The sequence below is a fragment of the Anas platyrhynchos genome, chromosome 10 (genome assembly GCF_047663525.1).
Source record: "Anas platyrhynchos isolate ZD024472 breed Pekin duck chromosome 10, IASCAAS_PekinDuck_T2T, whole genome shotgun sequence".
Lineage (NCBI taxonomy): Eukaryota > Metazoa > Chordata > Aves > Anseriformes > Anatidae > Anas > Anas platyrhynchos.
The window spans coordinates 5,531,736-5,544,840 of NC_092596.1; the positions used below are offsets into that span (position 1 = coordinate 5,531,736).

General features: G+C 40.3%; 1 protein-coding gene across 6 annotated transcripts in view; it reads left to right on the top strand.

Moving 5' to 3' along the window:
* The first annotated feature begins 5,767 nt into the window (after positions 1-5,767).
* Positions 5,768-13,105, top strand: part of NXT2 (nuclear transport factor 2 like export factor 2) — a 78,088-nt gene continuing 70,750 nt past the window's right edge. For 2 of the 6 annotated variants that reach the window (XM_038184667.2, XM_038184665.2), the window contains exons 1-3: positions 5,768-6,240; positions 7,383-7,469; positions 8,574-8,718. In XM_038184667.2, the coding sequence (XP_038040595.1) occupies positions 6,172-6,240; positions 7,383-7,469; positions 8,574-8,718 (301 nt within the window). In that variant the 5' untranslated portion in view covers positions 5,768-6,171. Of the gene's footprint in view, positions 6,241-7,382; positions 7,470-8,573; positions 8,719-9,574; positions 12,042-13,105 lie in introns of those variants that run through there. The other 4 variants (XM_027465424.3, XM_027465426.3, XM_027465423.3 and 1 more) reach the window with 4 other exon arrangements.

A 13,105-nucleotide genomic window follows, 5' to 3' on the forward strand; every position in this document is an offset into this window, starting at 1 on the left:
CTCAAATTTGGCACTTTCCATTCCTGGAGGACAGAACCTGTTGTAAATTAGAGATTACATGCCATGGTTAGCATGTCCTTTAGGAGCACATAACTTGGCATACAACTTCTGATTAGTTACTATTTGTTTTATGGATTTGTTCTAAAACCTTTTGTCCTGACATTTCACTTTATGACAGATCCTTCATTTCATTCCCTTTTAAGAAAGGCTCTAATATAAGAGACTTTGTAAACTCCTGAAGATATGAAGAGTTTGTTTAGCTTTCTACTACAGCCTTGTCTTCTTTTGGTGTGTACTGTTCACTTGTTGGCCTTGCAGATTTTCTGGCAGGGCTTGTTGCTTTTGATATGTTTGAAAAAGGATTTCATTCATAGTGCCTGAGTAAAATGTTTCTGAGAACTACTTTGATTTGCCTTACTTCCTTTTTAAATCTTATCAGCCAAACTTTATGTTTCCCCCCCCCTATTTTCTCCATTTGGAAACAACTTCATTTTTTGGAGGATATCTTTGTGCTTCTAATTCTCTATGTTTGCTTGTTATTAAGCGTTCTTAACCTTAATGATCTTTTTAGAAGTATTTCATTAAGTGACATGAATTTATTCTGAGTATTTCAGATTTCTAGTGTGTCTTGAAGGAGTTTCAATACCACCTGCAAACATTTTACATTTCTTCCTGCTGCTCTTACTTTTTCAATACTGTGGTGGTGGATTTCTATTTTTTAGTCTCTGTTTTTGCAGGAAGCTTAGACCTGAATATATTTTGGCCACTGTTGTGAGCTACCGAGTTACCTCTTTCACAGTAATATTTTGTACTAGGTCTTGCATACTGCTTCAGATTAAGGAAAAAAATTCTGGTTTTCCCCATTTTCATGGTCCCAACAAGAAGTCTAATGACTAAAGGGATATTCAGAATTCTGTGTCATCCTTAGAAGCAGCTGAGAATGAATTCTGCACCCATGTTTTTAGCACATCTTCCATTTTGACACATTACTTCACTGAGTTATGACTGGTGCTAAGGCAGGCAATGGGCATAGAGAATCTTTAAATTATCTACCTCCCTAACTTGCACTAGAAAATCTGCAGTGAATCCTGCCTGAGCAGTATTCTGATGAACCATTGCCAGAACAAAAGATAATGATTGCACTGTGTAAAGTAGTTGAATGAAAAAAAATATAATCGTAGACACAAATCTTGAACTGTCAGAAAGGTTTGTGAACTCACTAGCTACCTTAGTTTCTACTATTTCTGATTTTATTCTTTACACATTACTTCATTTGATGGAGCAGCCATTGATAAATGAGAGTTTAAAAAATCTTTTCCTCAGATTCCTAATTTAACGTGTTTGAAAAATAGAGAACTCTGCACAGCCTGCCAGCAGGGAGGCTTGCGCCAAGCCTGTTACTCGTCCAGGTTTCACAGATGCATAAGGGTAAACAAAGAGGTAATGCTTTTGCAGGTATTTGTCACGTTTCTATTGTTTTATCCAGGTTGTTCACAGTCTCTGTAATAACAAAAATACAATTCCTTCACTCCACTAGCATTTACAGTAGTCATTACATACACATCCAATCCATAGAAAAGGAGCATGACACTGTACTTTTTATACACATTGTCTAAATTGTGTGTAATGTGAAGAAAATAAACATGAAATACAGAATGAAGATAACAGATAGGATTGATTTTTTTTAATTTTACACCAGTATCTCAGAATGGAGTGAAGATGTTTACACGGCGAGTGTAAAAGATTGGAATTGCAGTTTTCGTTTCTGCAGTTTTCTCCCTTTGTGACCTTGAACAAGACATGTATAATTTCAATGCCTTGCTTTTTTTTTTTTCGTTTGGAAACTGATGATAGCTCTTCTTTATATGAGAGAGGTATTATGAAGTACTTTTATTAATTTGAGGTAAATATGTAGCATGGTGATGTAGTGACACAATGACAGACTTGAGATTTAAAATGGGAAGATGTTTGAACTTTTGTATTAAGCAACCATCACCAAGCAGTTGTTAATTCAGCACGATATGTTGTTTCTTAGTGATACAACTCCTACACAGCAATGACAAATTAGTATACAGCTGACATTCCTGGATGTGATTCAGTCTACTAAAGGGCACAGCCTCATATGCCCTGACCCAAACTCTCAGTCCTCTCCCCAGCAGTCCTATCACAGACGCATCTTTCCATTCCCAGTGTTTATCACCTTCAGTATACGATTTCTTCACAGTCAGCTGCACATCATCTTTAGTAAGTAATTGCAGGTCTCTTGAGTCTCTTCAGGTCGTTTCCTACTGTATACTGCATTATGCAAATTTAACTGGCCGGCCTTACGGCTCAACTTGCTCCAGCAAAGCAGCAAGTTTTTTTTTTGTTGTTTTTTTTTTTTGGTTTTTTTTTTCTTTTTTGCAATTGCCTGGCTCAGTCCCTGCTATGGGAGCGCTGGATGTTGGTGCATTCTCCCCCCTGCCGGCTCCCGGCCGGCACAGCAGGCTGGGGAAAAGTCCCTCCCACCTGGAAAAAAAAGATGCACATAGCAGAAGCATGAAGAGATCTAAAATATGTAGGAAATCAAGGACAAAGTGTTAAACATTGACCCATTTTTATATCCAGTCTTCCAGACACAATATAAGGCATGTTTGGCCATGCTATCTGTGAAAGCAAGCACAACTTGCTAACAAGTAAGTAAGTAATGTGTGCAATTTCCATCTGGTTATTTGCCAGTAAATGAAATTGCATTCACAAATTAACATAGAGAGCACATCATTATCATTAACTATTTGTAGCATAGCGTGTAAGACCTCATGGATATTTTCACAACTCTGGAAGATGCTGAAGAACCCAAACTCACTTTCTTTTTCTGCATAAAAATATTGAGGAATTATGTCATATTGCTGCAAGGCACTGCAGAGAGGCCATCTGAGGTCCAGACTAATTCTCCCAGGACAAGGTCAGTGCTGCTTCACAGCACTAACATTAATGTTACAAGAAGCATGAAAAGGATCACCAAATTAGTTATAATGGAGGGCCACAATAGTGCCATTTAAGTCCTGTTGTGCTCCAGGCTATTCTGTACTTGAACTGCTTTTCAGTCTTCACAATAAGCAGGCAACTGTTATTTTAGAAGCAGAAGGAAGAAATGCCATTCTCCTGTGCTTCTCTGTGGACTGTTTTCAGTCAGACCAATGTGAATAATACCATCTCCATCAGACTGTCCTACATAAGGGAGTCAACTAATTGTCTGATGACCCACGTGCACTTTATCAACAGCATAACACTGCTGGATTGGTTTCTCTTTTCTTGCTCAAGGGCCAGTCATTGTAAGACATTAAACTCAAGCAACTAAAATGGTTTTGCTTGTAACCTTGGCTTGATTTAAAATACTTACTGAGGCTGCCATTCAGTTCCTGCTCTCTGTGAGAGCTATTTTAACTGCTCATAGGAACTAGTCAGGTGTTTCTGACTATGCTGTCAAAATGCAACTGATACAATGTCTGCCTGGCACTTCATTTCATACTAGAAGTGTTGTTAGGGAAGTTTGTTTGTTTTTATTACTACCAATGACAGGGTCCAGCGTTCATAGCATAGTTGCTACATGGGAGTGTGTTCTGCTGTATACACAACCAGTCTTTGCAAAAGCATGCTTGCATCAGCTTTACATCCTCTCTTTACCTGCCAGCCACATGTTTGGTGCAGCTGCTTGCTGCATTAACTGTGACTGTAAGCCATTTGAGATACAGTCTCTCTTTGTGGTCTCTGTAAGACTTAGGTCTGCTTCACTATTGGTACAGTCTCTGAAACAGGAATTTTCAGGAAAGTTATGCAGAAACTTACGTTCTATTGCGTGCTGTATATTTCTGTCAAAAACATACTGCATTCTGAACAACTTTGCTTCCTTGTGATTTTAATAAGGGTGTTTATGTCTCATAATAGGGGTGTCTCATAGGGGTGTTTTGCCAAACGAAATACATTGAATTATCTTATTTTGGGAGTTTGGCATGATACAGCAATATATACACATGTTGTTACATAACCTGTCCGAATCTTTGAAATAATTGCAGGCACTTCTCAGAACAATCAGGTTCAAATACTTGAGGGCAAAGAGCAGGTAACAACAAAGGCATATAATGATCCAGAGAAAAACATGTTTAATAAACCCATTTGTAGAAAACAACTCTTTTTTTGGTGATCAGATAGCATTATATACATATAATCTCCATGCCAATTGAATGCAACTGGGCAAAAAGAGTATAATTTGGTCCTAAACTCATGAAGAATAGATGTTTTTAAACTAGCATGTTAAACAAACTAATATACATATATAGTACAAACATGGATTTATGAAAAAAAAATAATAACAAAAAGCACTTCCTGTATACATTTTTTGTACAAAGTGTTCCTTGACTTGTTTGCAGCTGTTCAAGTGACAGAAAAAATCTTGACCGTGACTGAGGCTTAGATTGGCAGAAGTAGATCCATCCCATCCTTCTCTTTTAACGTTTGCTGTTACTGTTCTTCTTCCACCTTCTGTGTCTTGGAGTCACACACTGAACTCAAGTGGTGAATGGATCTGCCTGAAAAATCACACAGGAGAAATAATGGCCAAGTGTCCTGAGCCATACTGCAAATCAGGGAAGGCCAGTAAAACAAAGGGACTGCGTAAGTTGGCACTGCCACAGAAAAAGTTCATGTGAAACCACTCCCTGCAGATCTAAGAAGAAAATAGCAGCTGTTAAGTGGAATCTGTGTGAAGGAAATGGTCTCTTACACTTAGTTAAGAAGTTGTGAATTTTAAGTATACAAGTGATGAATCAGAAAGAGCAAGTATAAAATTCCCTGGTGCTAATGTATACATACCTCTGTTTATCACCTTCAGGTTTTAAAGCAAGCAACTCTGAATTGCTCTGTCCTTGAACTCTTCTTTAAAACAGCTGCTGTAGCAAATGTGCTCTGCCGTGCCCTTGAACAGGTGTAAGATGTGCCTGCAGAGCTGGCACTAGGGAGCTGGCTGGGAGTGCTCTTGTGTTGGAGGACAGAGCAGGAGGTGCCTTGCATTAGCATCCCACAGTTACACTGCATCATGTGTAGAGTCAAACTGTGCGGAACAGAAAGGCAATACTGTGGAGCTCCGTGGTGCTGGGTGCTTTGTACCTGTGGCTGTATCGAGAACACAGACATGTTAGTGTATCAGCACTGTGGCATCGAGCAGCAATACGTTAGATGTTCTGTGCCTGTAGCATTTTCTCCTCACTGTAAAGTGTTTTTAAGGAAGAACGCGGAGAGCAGAACATGACAACAAAGAGATGAAAAAATACAGCAAGGGTTGGGTTCTTAGAGAATAAAACAACTCAAACCTAAAGATTAATTATTCGCTTAAAGTGTTTGGTTTTCTAGCACTGAAAAGCAGAACTACAGGTGCAAGTTCTTGTTTCTTTTTCACTGCTGCACTCTGGATGCCGTTGCGTTTCTGAGGCCTGAACGTGCTGAAGGCAGATGCAGAGCAGATTGCAGTGAGCGGGCTGCTCGGTGTGCTCCGATGGCTGAGGGCACTGCGGGGGGAGCAGCCGTGCAATATTTTGGCTTAGTGTCATCTCCTGCGTTACCTTGATAATTAGGGATGCTATGCTGAGGATAGTGCTTGTAGCTGTAGGGGAGAACACACACATGAATGAAATTATGACTAATAGCTTCATGGGCCTGAGAAAGAGCTGGGGAAGAATAATGGTGCGAAGCGCAGCTCTGCTATGAGCTTTATTTTGAGAAAACTGCTTAGGGATATGGTTTAGTGGGGACTGTTAGCGTTAGGTCAGAGGTTGGACTCGATGATCTTGAGGTCTCTTCCAACCTAGAAATTCTGTGATTCTGTGATTCTGTGAAGCCAAGGCATTTGGACTCGCTGAGGATTCCCACTCAGCCACCTGCACACACGACTGGTATTTCCTCCCAAACCCTTCACAAACAGCACGGAGCTCAGCCCCGCGCTGCCAGCCCGGCCTCCTCCAACCGCGCGGTGCCACAGCCCGGCGGCGGGGCCGGGCCTCGAACCCGCGGCCCCCGGGTTCCCGCGCGGGCGGAAGCGGCGGGGCCCTGCAGCGCCGCACGTCCGGTCCTGCCCGCCCGCCGCTCGCGCGCCTCGCCGGGCCCGCTCCGCGCCGCTCCGCTCCGCGCCGCCGCCTCATGGCCGCCGCCCTGGTGAGAGCGGGGGCACGGCTGGGCCCCGCCGGCGCCGGGGGGGCTCGGGCGGAGGTGCGGTGGCTTCCGCGCGGCCTCTGCGCCCGGCCGGGGCGGGGGAGGGCTGAGGGCCTCAGGGGAAGGGCCTGGGGCCTGGGGCCTGGGGCCTGGGGCCTGGGGCGCGGAGCGGGGCGGCTGCTCGGCCCCGCGGTGTGAGGGCAGCGGGAGGCCCGGGGCCGGGGCCGGGGCCGGGGCCGGGGCCGGGGCCGGGCCTGCTGGCGGCGGCGCTGTGCTGGCGCCCCGAGCCTCAGCCGGGTCCCTCGGCCGGCCGGGCTCGGCCCCGGGGACCGCGCGGCTTTGCAAAGGGCCGCCTTGGTGGAGCCTGAGATCCGGGCTCTCTAACAGCGCTGAAATAGAATAGAATACAGTGCTGAAATAGAAGAATGATAATATTTTAAACAAAGTTATCATAGCAAAACCAAATGAAAGTTTATAGATCTTTGGACAAGAAGTTCAGACATCACTGTTCACAGTCTGTAAGAGATTAAGGGCCTGAATCAATAACTGGATGAGATCCCAGCGCAGTGATGTGGCACCAAAGGCTGATAACCTTTGGATGAATGAAATAGAGATATGTGAGAAGTGTGTAGTGGTTCTTACCTGTGGATATATCACTGGAGCAATTCATACTGGAATATGGTCAGCATGGTCACAGGCCTTCTCTCTCCTTCCTATATATCCAGTTATAACTGTTATTACATTTTACATATGTACATAATTGGATTAAAAATTAGACTGTGGAGGTAGTGTGATGGGATTCTTGCTAATTTTCAAAAATAAGTGGCTAAATCTTGTTCCTTATCTCTTCTTCAGACCAGCCATCACAACAAAAGCTATTTTTACTGAAAACTTGTGTTCACACTAGTTCAGCTAGCCATAGGCCATCTTCCAGTGTAAGCATTTCCAATTTAAATACAATAAATAAATAAGCATTCATAAATGATTCTTAAAACTGGCATCTTAGAAAAGCTGCTACCTTCAGCACATAGAAGAGGAATTTGGAATTAATTTCATCATTATTTGACTTCATCTTTCAGTGAGGTTGGAAAGGATAGTGACTTTGGTTGACAACTAGCTGGAGAAGTTGTGTGGATGACTAGTTTGCATAAAACTGCCTAACCAGTGATTTTGTATGTGTTCTTTTTTTTTCTCTCCAGGATTTCAAAACTTATGTGGATCAGGCTTGCAGAGCTGCAGAAGAATTTGTCAACATTTATTATGAGACAATGGATAAAAGAAGGAGGGTATGTAGATATTTTTACAATAGTTTGAACTTCCTGTGGTGTTTTTGCTTGCTTTTCTAACTAGCATTAATTGAAAGTACCTGGAAGTTGATGTTACATGTTGTATTAGAACAGAGATCTCAACTTGGCCTCCTGGACTGCCCTGTAGGGAAATTTTTGTGTTACTGTGCAGCATTGTTGTGAGGGGGGCCCAATTAGGAAGTGCATTAGTGTTCTTCAGTATATTTCAGTTCATGTCCAGCTACATTTAGGGTTTACCACGTGACTTCTGAGGCTAGGATTTAGCTTCCTTTTTTGCTAAGCTTGTGTTGTTAGCAGTTCTCCCCTCTGTTTTTGGAAATCTTTAGGAGTGCTGAAAGATAAAGTGGAAACAGCTCTGTCTGACTCCAGAAGTCTTCATGGACCACACTCATGTTGTATCATGTAATGGATATTTGTGCACAAAAAGCTGTGGGAACTGACAGCTTTTGGACCTCTTACTGTATTATATTTGTAATTTCGAAAGCTGTAGATTTTGTGAAAATAGCACTTGCGTGTCACTACTGAGTCACACTGCATAAGCAGGGTAGTCGCAGGTGTAGCAATAGCTTGCAGGGGAGGTAGGGAAGTCACCCCACAGGTTATGAAATACTGGGGAGGTGCTGCTCTGCTGCTGCTGCAGGTAATTGTCCTCTTGTAGGCTTCCACCATTACTGTTTTTTTCTCCTTTTTTTTTTTTTTTTTTTACCTGAAATTATAATTTGCTGACTACCTGTGTCACATGTATGTACACACACAAAATCAGCAATTAATTATTCTGGAAAAATAGCCCTTTCCTTTTGTTATCAAGTAGTTCAGTTGTATTTCTAGCTTTGTTAAAGGAATCTCATCAATATTTAAATTTGGACACGAGTCAGTATGCAAGTTATAAAGCAAAACATGTTTTTATTTTAATTCTTGATCGGGAGCACTAATTGTTAAAAGGACCTAATATTTGAGGAGGGCGTCTTATTTATTTACGTAGCTGAAGAAATCTGTAATGCAAAACAATATTCTCTCAACCTCTTTGTGGAGAGTGTTGTGCTTATGCTTTTTTTCCAAATATGTCTGTTCGTAACCCCTCAGGTTTTGACGAGGCTTTATTTGGACAAAGCAACCTTAGTTTGGAATGGTAATGCAGTGTCCGGGCAAGAAGCATTGAATGAATTTTTTGAAATGTTGCCGTCTAGTGAATTCCAGATTAACGTGTTGGACTGCCAGCCTGTTCATGGTAAGCTTCCATTGTAATTTATTTATTTAGTTAGGTATCTTATAACCACTGCAAGTGAACTACAGCTATAATAGTGCTCTTGGGTCTAGCTTAGAAAAAATACTAAGGGTTAAAAGTAAAGCTGTGCATAAAAAAAGCACAAATCAAGAGGTGCAGCAACTCCATGCTACATTTCATGCCTGGGAAAACACTTCAAGGATATTTTTTGTTAAGATCGTATTCAAATGTGATGTATTTTCGTGGGTTGTGAAAAGTCTGGCTTACTGGGTTATGTTGTCCTTGATAATGTCTGAGAGCCAAGAGACCTCTGCTGTAGCCTCTGATACTGACGTGCAGTATAACATGGAACAAATCATTAACCTGTATGTACTCTGAATTCTTTCTATCTTGAACTGATGTTAAGTTACATTGATTTCTAATTAGCAACTGCCAAAGAAATGCTTACGTAATTGAGAAGTTAATAAATGACTTCCAATGGATATTTGCAGAGTATAAGACAAAAGCCCGTTGCCAAGCGTGCTTGCTTTGCTCTGCCGTGAAAAGGATACAAGGTCTAGCGGGGTGAGGGAGAGGGGAACGTATGCAACTTGCTAAATACGTATATCAAATCCTGAGAGCTTATTCTAAGCCAAAAACCCAGGGGCTGTTTTTAGTGCTCTAAAGCGAACCACATGAAATGAAAATACAAAACCTATCAAAAAGCACTGTTGGAGAGCGAATACACTATTGTCTACATAGAAATGATGCAACAAAACTGTATTTTTCATGGATGTGTAACCAACTTTTAGCCTATACCTAGTACAACCAGAAATGAATAAAACTTTTGCATACGTTTCCTTCTTCTTTTATCTGTTAGTCTTTGTTTGGGTTGTTCTCTTTATACTTTTTCTCCTTGTGAAGAGCAAGCTACTCAAAGCCAGACGACAGTTCTCGTGGTGACATGTGGGACAGTAAAATTTGATGGCAACAAGCAGCGCTACTTCAACCAGAACTTCTTGCTGACAGCACAAGCCACGCCTACCAACACGGTGTGGAAGATCGCCAGTGACTGTTTCCGCTTCCAGGACTGGGCCAGTTAGTGAGGATTGGCTGCGGGACTGACCTCTCTCATGCGACACAGTGAAGCAGCTGTACGGACAGACATTCTGCAAGCGTGGAAACGCTCACTTCGTGTTGCGTCTGTCGTTAGGGAAGGTCTACAGATGTCTCAGGGTTGATCCCAATGGGCATGGCTTTAGTAGTAAACAGTCTAAAAATGTAACAGGTTGCTTGTGTTAGTTAAACCTAATGAAACGTTGAAGGCAATGAGCTGTGTTGGAATCATTCCTAAGATGCCTTACATGCAGCTTTGCTGCCACTTACAGACTTTTTTTTTTTATGTAACTCAGAAACTCTACTATTTGGAAGCTAAATACTTGTATAGTTCTGACCAAACATGTAACTGCTTCAACTTGAAAAGATCTGTTTTTACAGTATCATCTTACCTCTTTGGAAGAAGATGCCTGTGACATGTACGTAGAATTCTCAAAGCTACCTACTCGTGGTTGTAAGAGGCTGGGATGAATTGACAATGATTTCTGTTCCGTGAAAGTATGAAATATGGCTTGTGAGTGTGTAATCTGTCAAATAGTCCATCGAAAAGCTGACAGTGGTATGGAAGGACTAAATCTTTTCAGGTTTCCTTTTGACGTGAGCATCTCAGTAATTTGGATATAGGTAATTTACATTGATCTGTATATAGGGAATGCTGAATAACTCAGAACTCCTATGCCAGCGACTTGTCAAATGCATGTGAAGGACTTCAGACATTACTTTTCTTTGAAGTCTTACAGTGTAAGAAGTAGGCAAATAACTTAATTTCTGTCTGCCCTAACTGGTATTTCTGCCGCTATGAAGGATGGACAAGTTTTCCCATCTTTAGTCTGCAAGTTTTGAATCACTATTATATTTTCAGGAAGTACTGTAATTAATGAAAAAAAAAAAAGTTTGCATTACTGTGAAGCCTACAATTCTTATCTACAGTACTGTTAATTCGGAACAGGCTCATTGATTATTGTCAACTTAGAAGAACAGATCTGAACACAAGTACCATCTTCCTCACTTAAAGATTTTTACTATAGTTTTCATGGTTTTTTTGTTTGTTTGTTTTACAGTTCCCTTTCATTATTGGTAATGTTGTGGGTTTTTTTCCCCTTGCTTTAAATTTACAGCAACTTTTGACTGCTTAAGAGTAGTTTTCTCAAGTGCATGATAGAAGAATCTCCATATTAATTTGGGATCTTGCAAAGTGAACCTGAATATAAACAGATTTTGTTTCAAACTGGTGTATTTCTATTTTAATCTGAGCAAAAAGTCAAAATTTAGTTATATGTGAGAATATGCTTGCTTGTAAATGAAAATACGAGGGAAAATTCTAACTTATATTACTACTGCTGCAATGACAGCAGCAGCCTGAATACACAAAGCAGTTAAGACTGCAGCTCACTTGATTTCATTACTTAAATCAGAAAACTGTGAAAATGAGCAATATCAATTTGTCTAAAACATTTGTACATTGTGATATTATCCCATGAATAATGGGATATCTAGGGGAAATTAGTCGTTTTGTTTCCTTTTAAGGAACTCTAGCCTTTACATCAGTAAGTTGGAATTAGTAACCTGACTTCAGAAGCTGTTTATATTTTGACTGGTTCCTCAAGCTACTGTAACTATTTTTTTTCAACCTGAAGAATATTAATTCCTGCAAAACAATGTAAGAAGTCCAAAATCTTTGAAAATTGTAAATACTGTAAATACATTGCTATTTCTGTATGTAGTGAAGAAAGGATTGCTCTATTTAATTACTGTTTGTTCTTAACAGAATATGTGAGGTTCATATATTTGTATTTCTTCTACGAGTTTGAAAGGAAAACCCCAAATCTGCCTGTTTCTTATATAGCATCGTTGAACTGTGACACTGGTGTGTGGTGTGCTTTTCTTTAATTTGCTGTTGTTTACATAAGTAGTGTTACAGATCTGCTTACCTACACAAAATAGGTTTTGACTCTTGGAATGTAGCGATGGCTGCACCTCTAGCATTTGCTTGAGCTTTGAAAACAGTCACCAGAAACTACACTTACACTTGTACCTGATAAGCTTTTCCTGGGAGTAAATACCTACTGGATATTTTGGTCCAAATTTTATTTGTATAGCAGTTCTGAACCTTTTTTTGTGTCTGTGTGCAAAGTGGGAGATTTTTTAATATCTGAGACAATATTTCAACCAAATGTTGTTCTTACCAATTATTTCCATGCTATTTAAATATATGCTATTTTAAAATTTGACTTCTGCAATTAATACTTTAAAAAGCAAAACAAAAAAACAACACAACTACCTGAGTAAAATGTGTAGCTGGAATTGGACTTGGTGTGCATATGGGGATTTTTGAAGATAAAGTTGTTAGAGCTTAATTGTTTGAGTCTAGGGAAAGGTACTGTTCATGTGCTGGCTGTTTATTATCTTTGAATGAGGATCACTTAGTGCTTCAGCACTGCCATGATTTTTATTGCTGAGAAAGCTGCTTCACAAGACATTTTTTGGAACATATTAAGAGATAACGTCGATACCAGATGAAGTCAGTAACTTTAACACTGAGAAACTAATGTCACGAGCACAAAATCTCTTTCAAACTAGCTGGGTAAGTTAGGGACGGTGCAGCTCTGTACTGCTTGTTACCACTTCTGTGGTGAAATTAGCTGGAGATAACATACAAAAGGGTTTTGTTCCGTTCAGTACCGAATCAGTCCATGCTGGTTTAGTGTTTCCTCTTGTTGACTGTGCTGTAATACCTTAAATTTACACTAGGCTTCTGTTATATGTGAACTTGTTTATGCTGTAAGCTGTAACCAGGAAATACCATCTTTGTCTGATACCTGAGTTGCTAATGTACAACCAGACAGTGAAACAAAGCCAGATGAGGAGCTTAGCACTTCCACATACTGAATTGTGGCTGCTGAAGACTTGATAGATCTTCTGGTTTGTGTATTTTCCCTGTATTGTCTTTGGAAGTCGCTGTTCTTAGGTTGCTTTGTTCTTTTAACGTACTATGGTTAAACTGACTTAAAACACCTGCTGTTGCATGGAATGGAGAAAAGTGATTTATTCTCCTGATACAAATGACACTTTGATATGCCTACACTTTGTTATCCTGACTGGGAAAAAGCACATTATAAAAGAAATGCTGCTTTATTAGCACTTCATTATATTTTGTAAGTTTTTGAAGTTTTTCAAGACCTCTTGTAAGATTCTTTAAAAAAAAAAAAAAGTCTTGCTTTTTTTTAAAGACATTTTCATAGTTCTTATGATATTAAAACTTCAGGAAATAATTTGTGGCTTCTTATCTTTACTG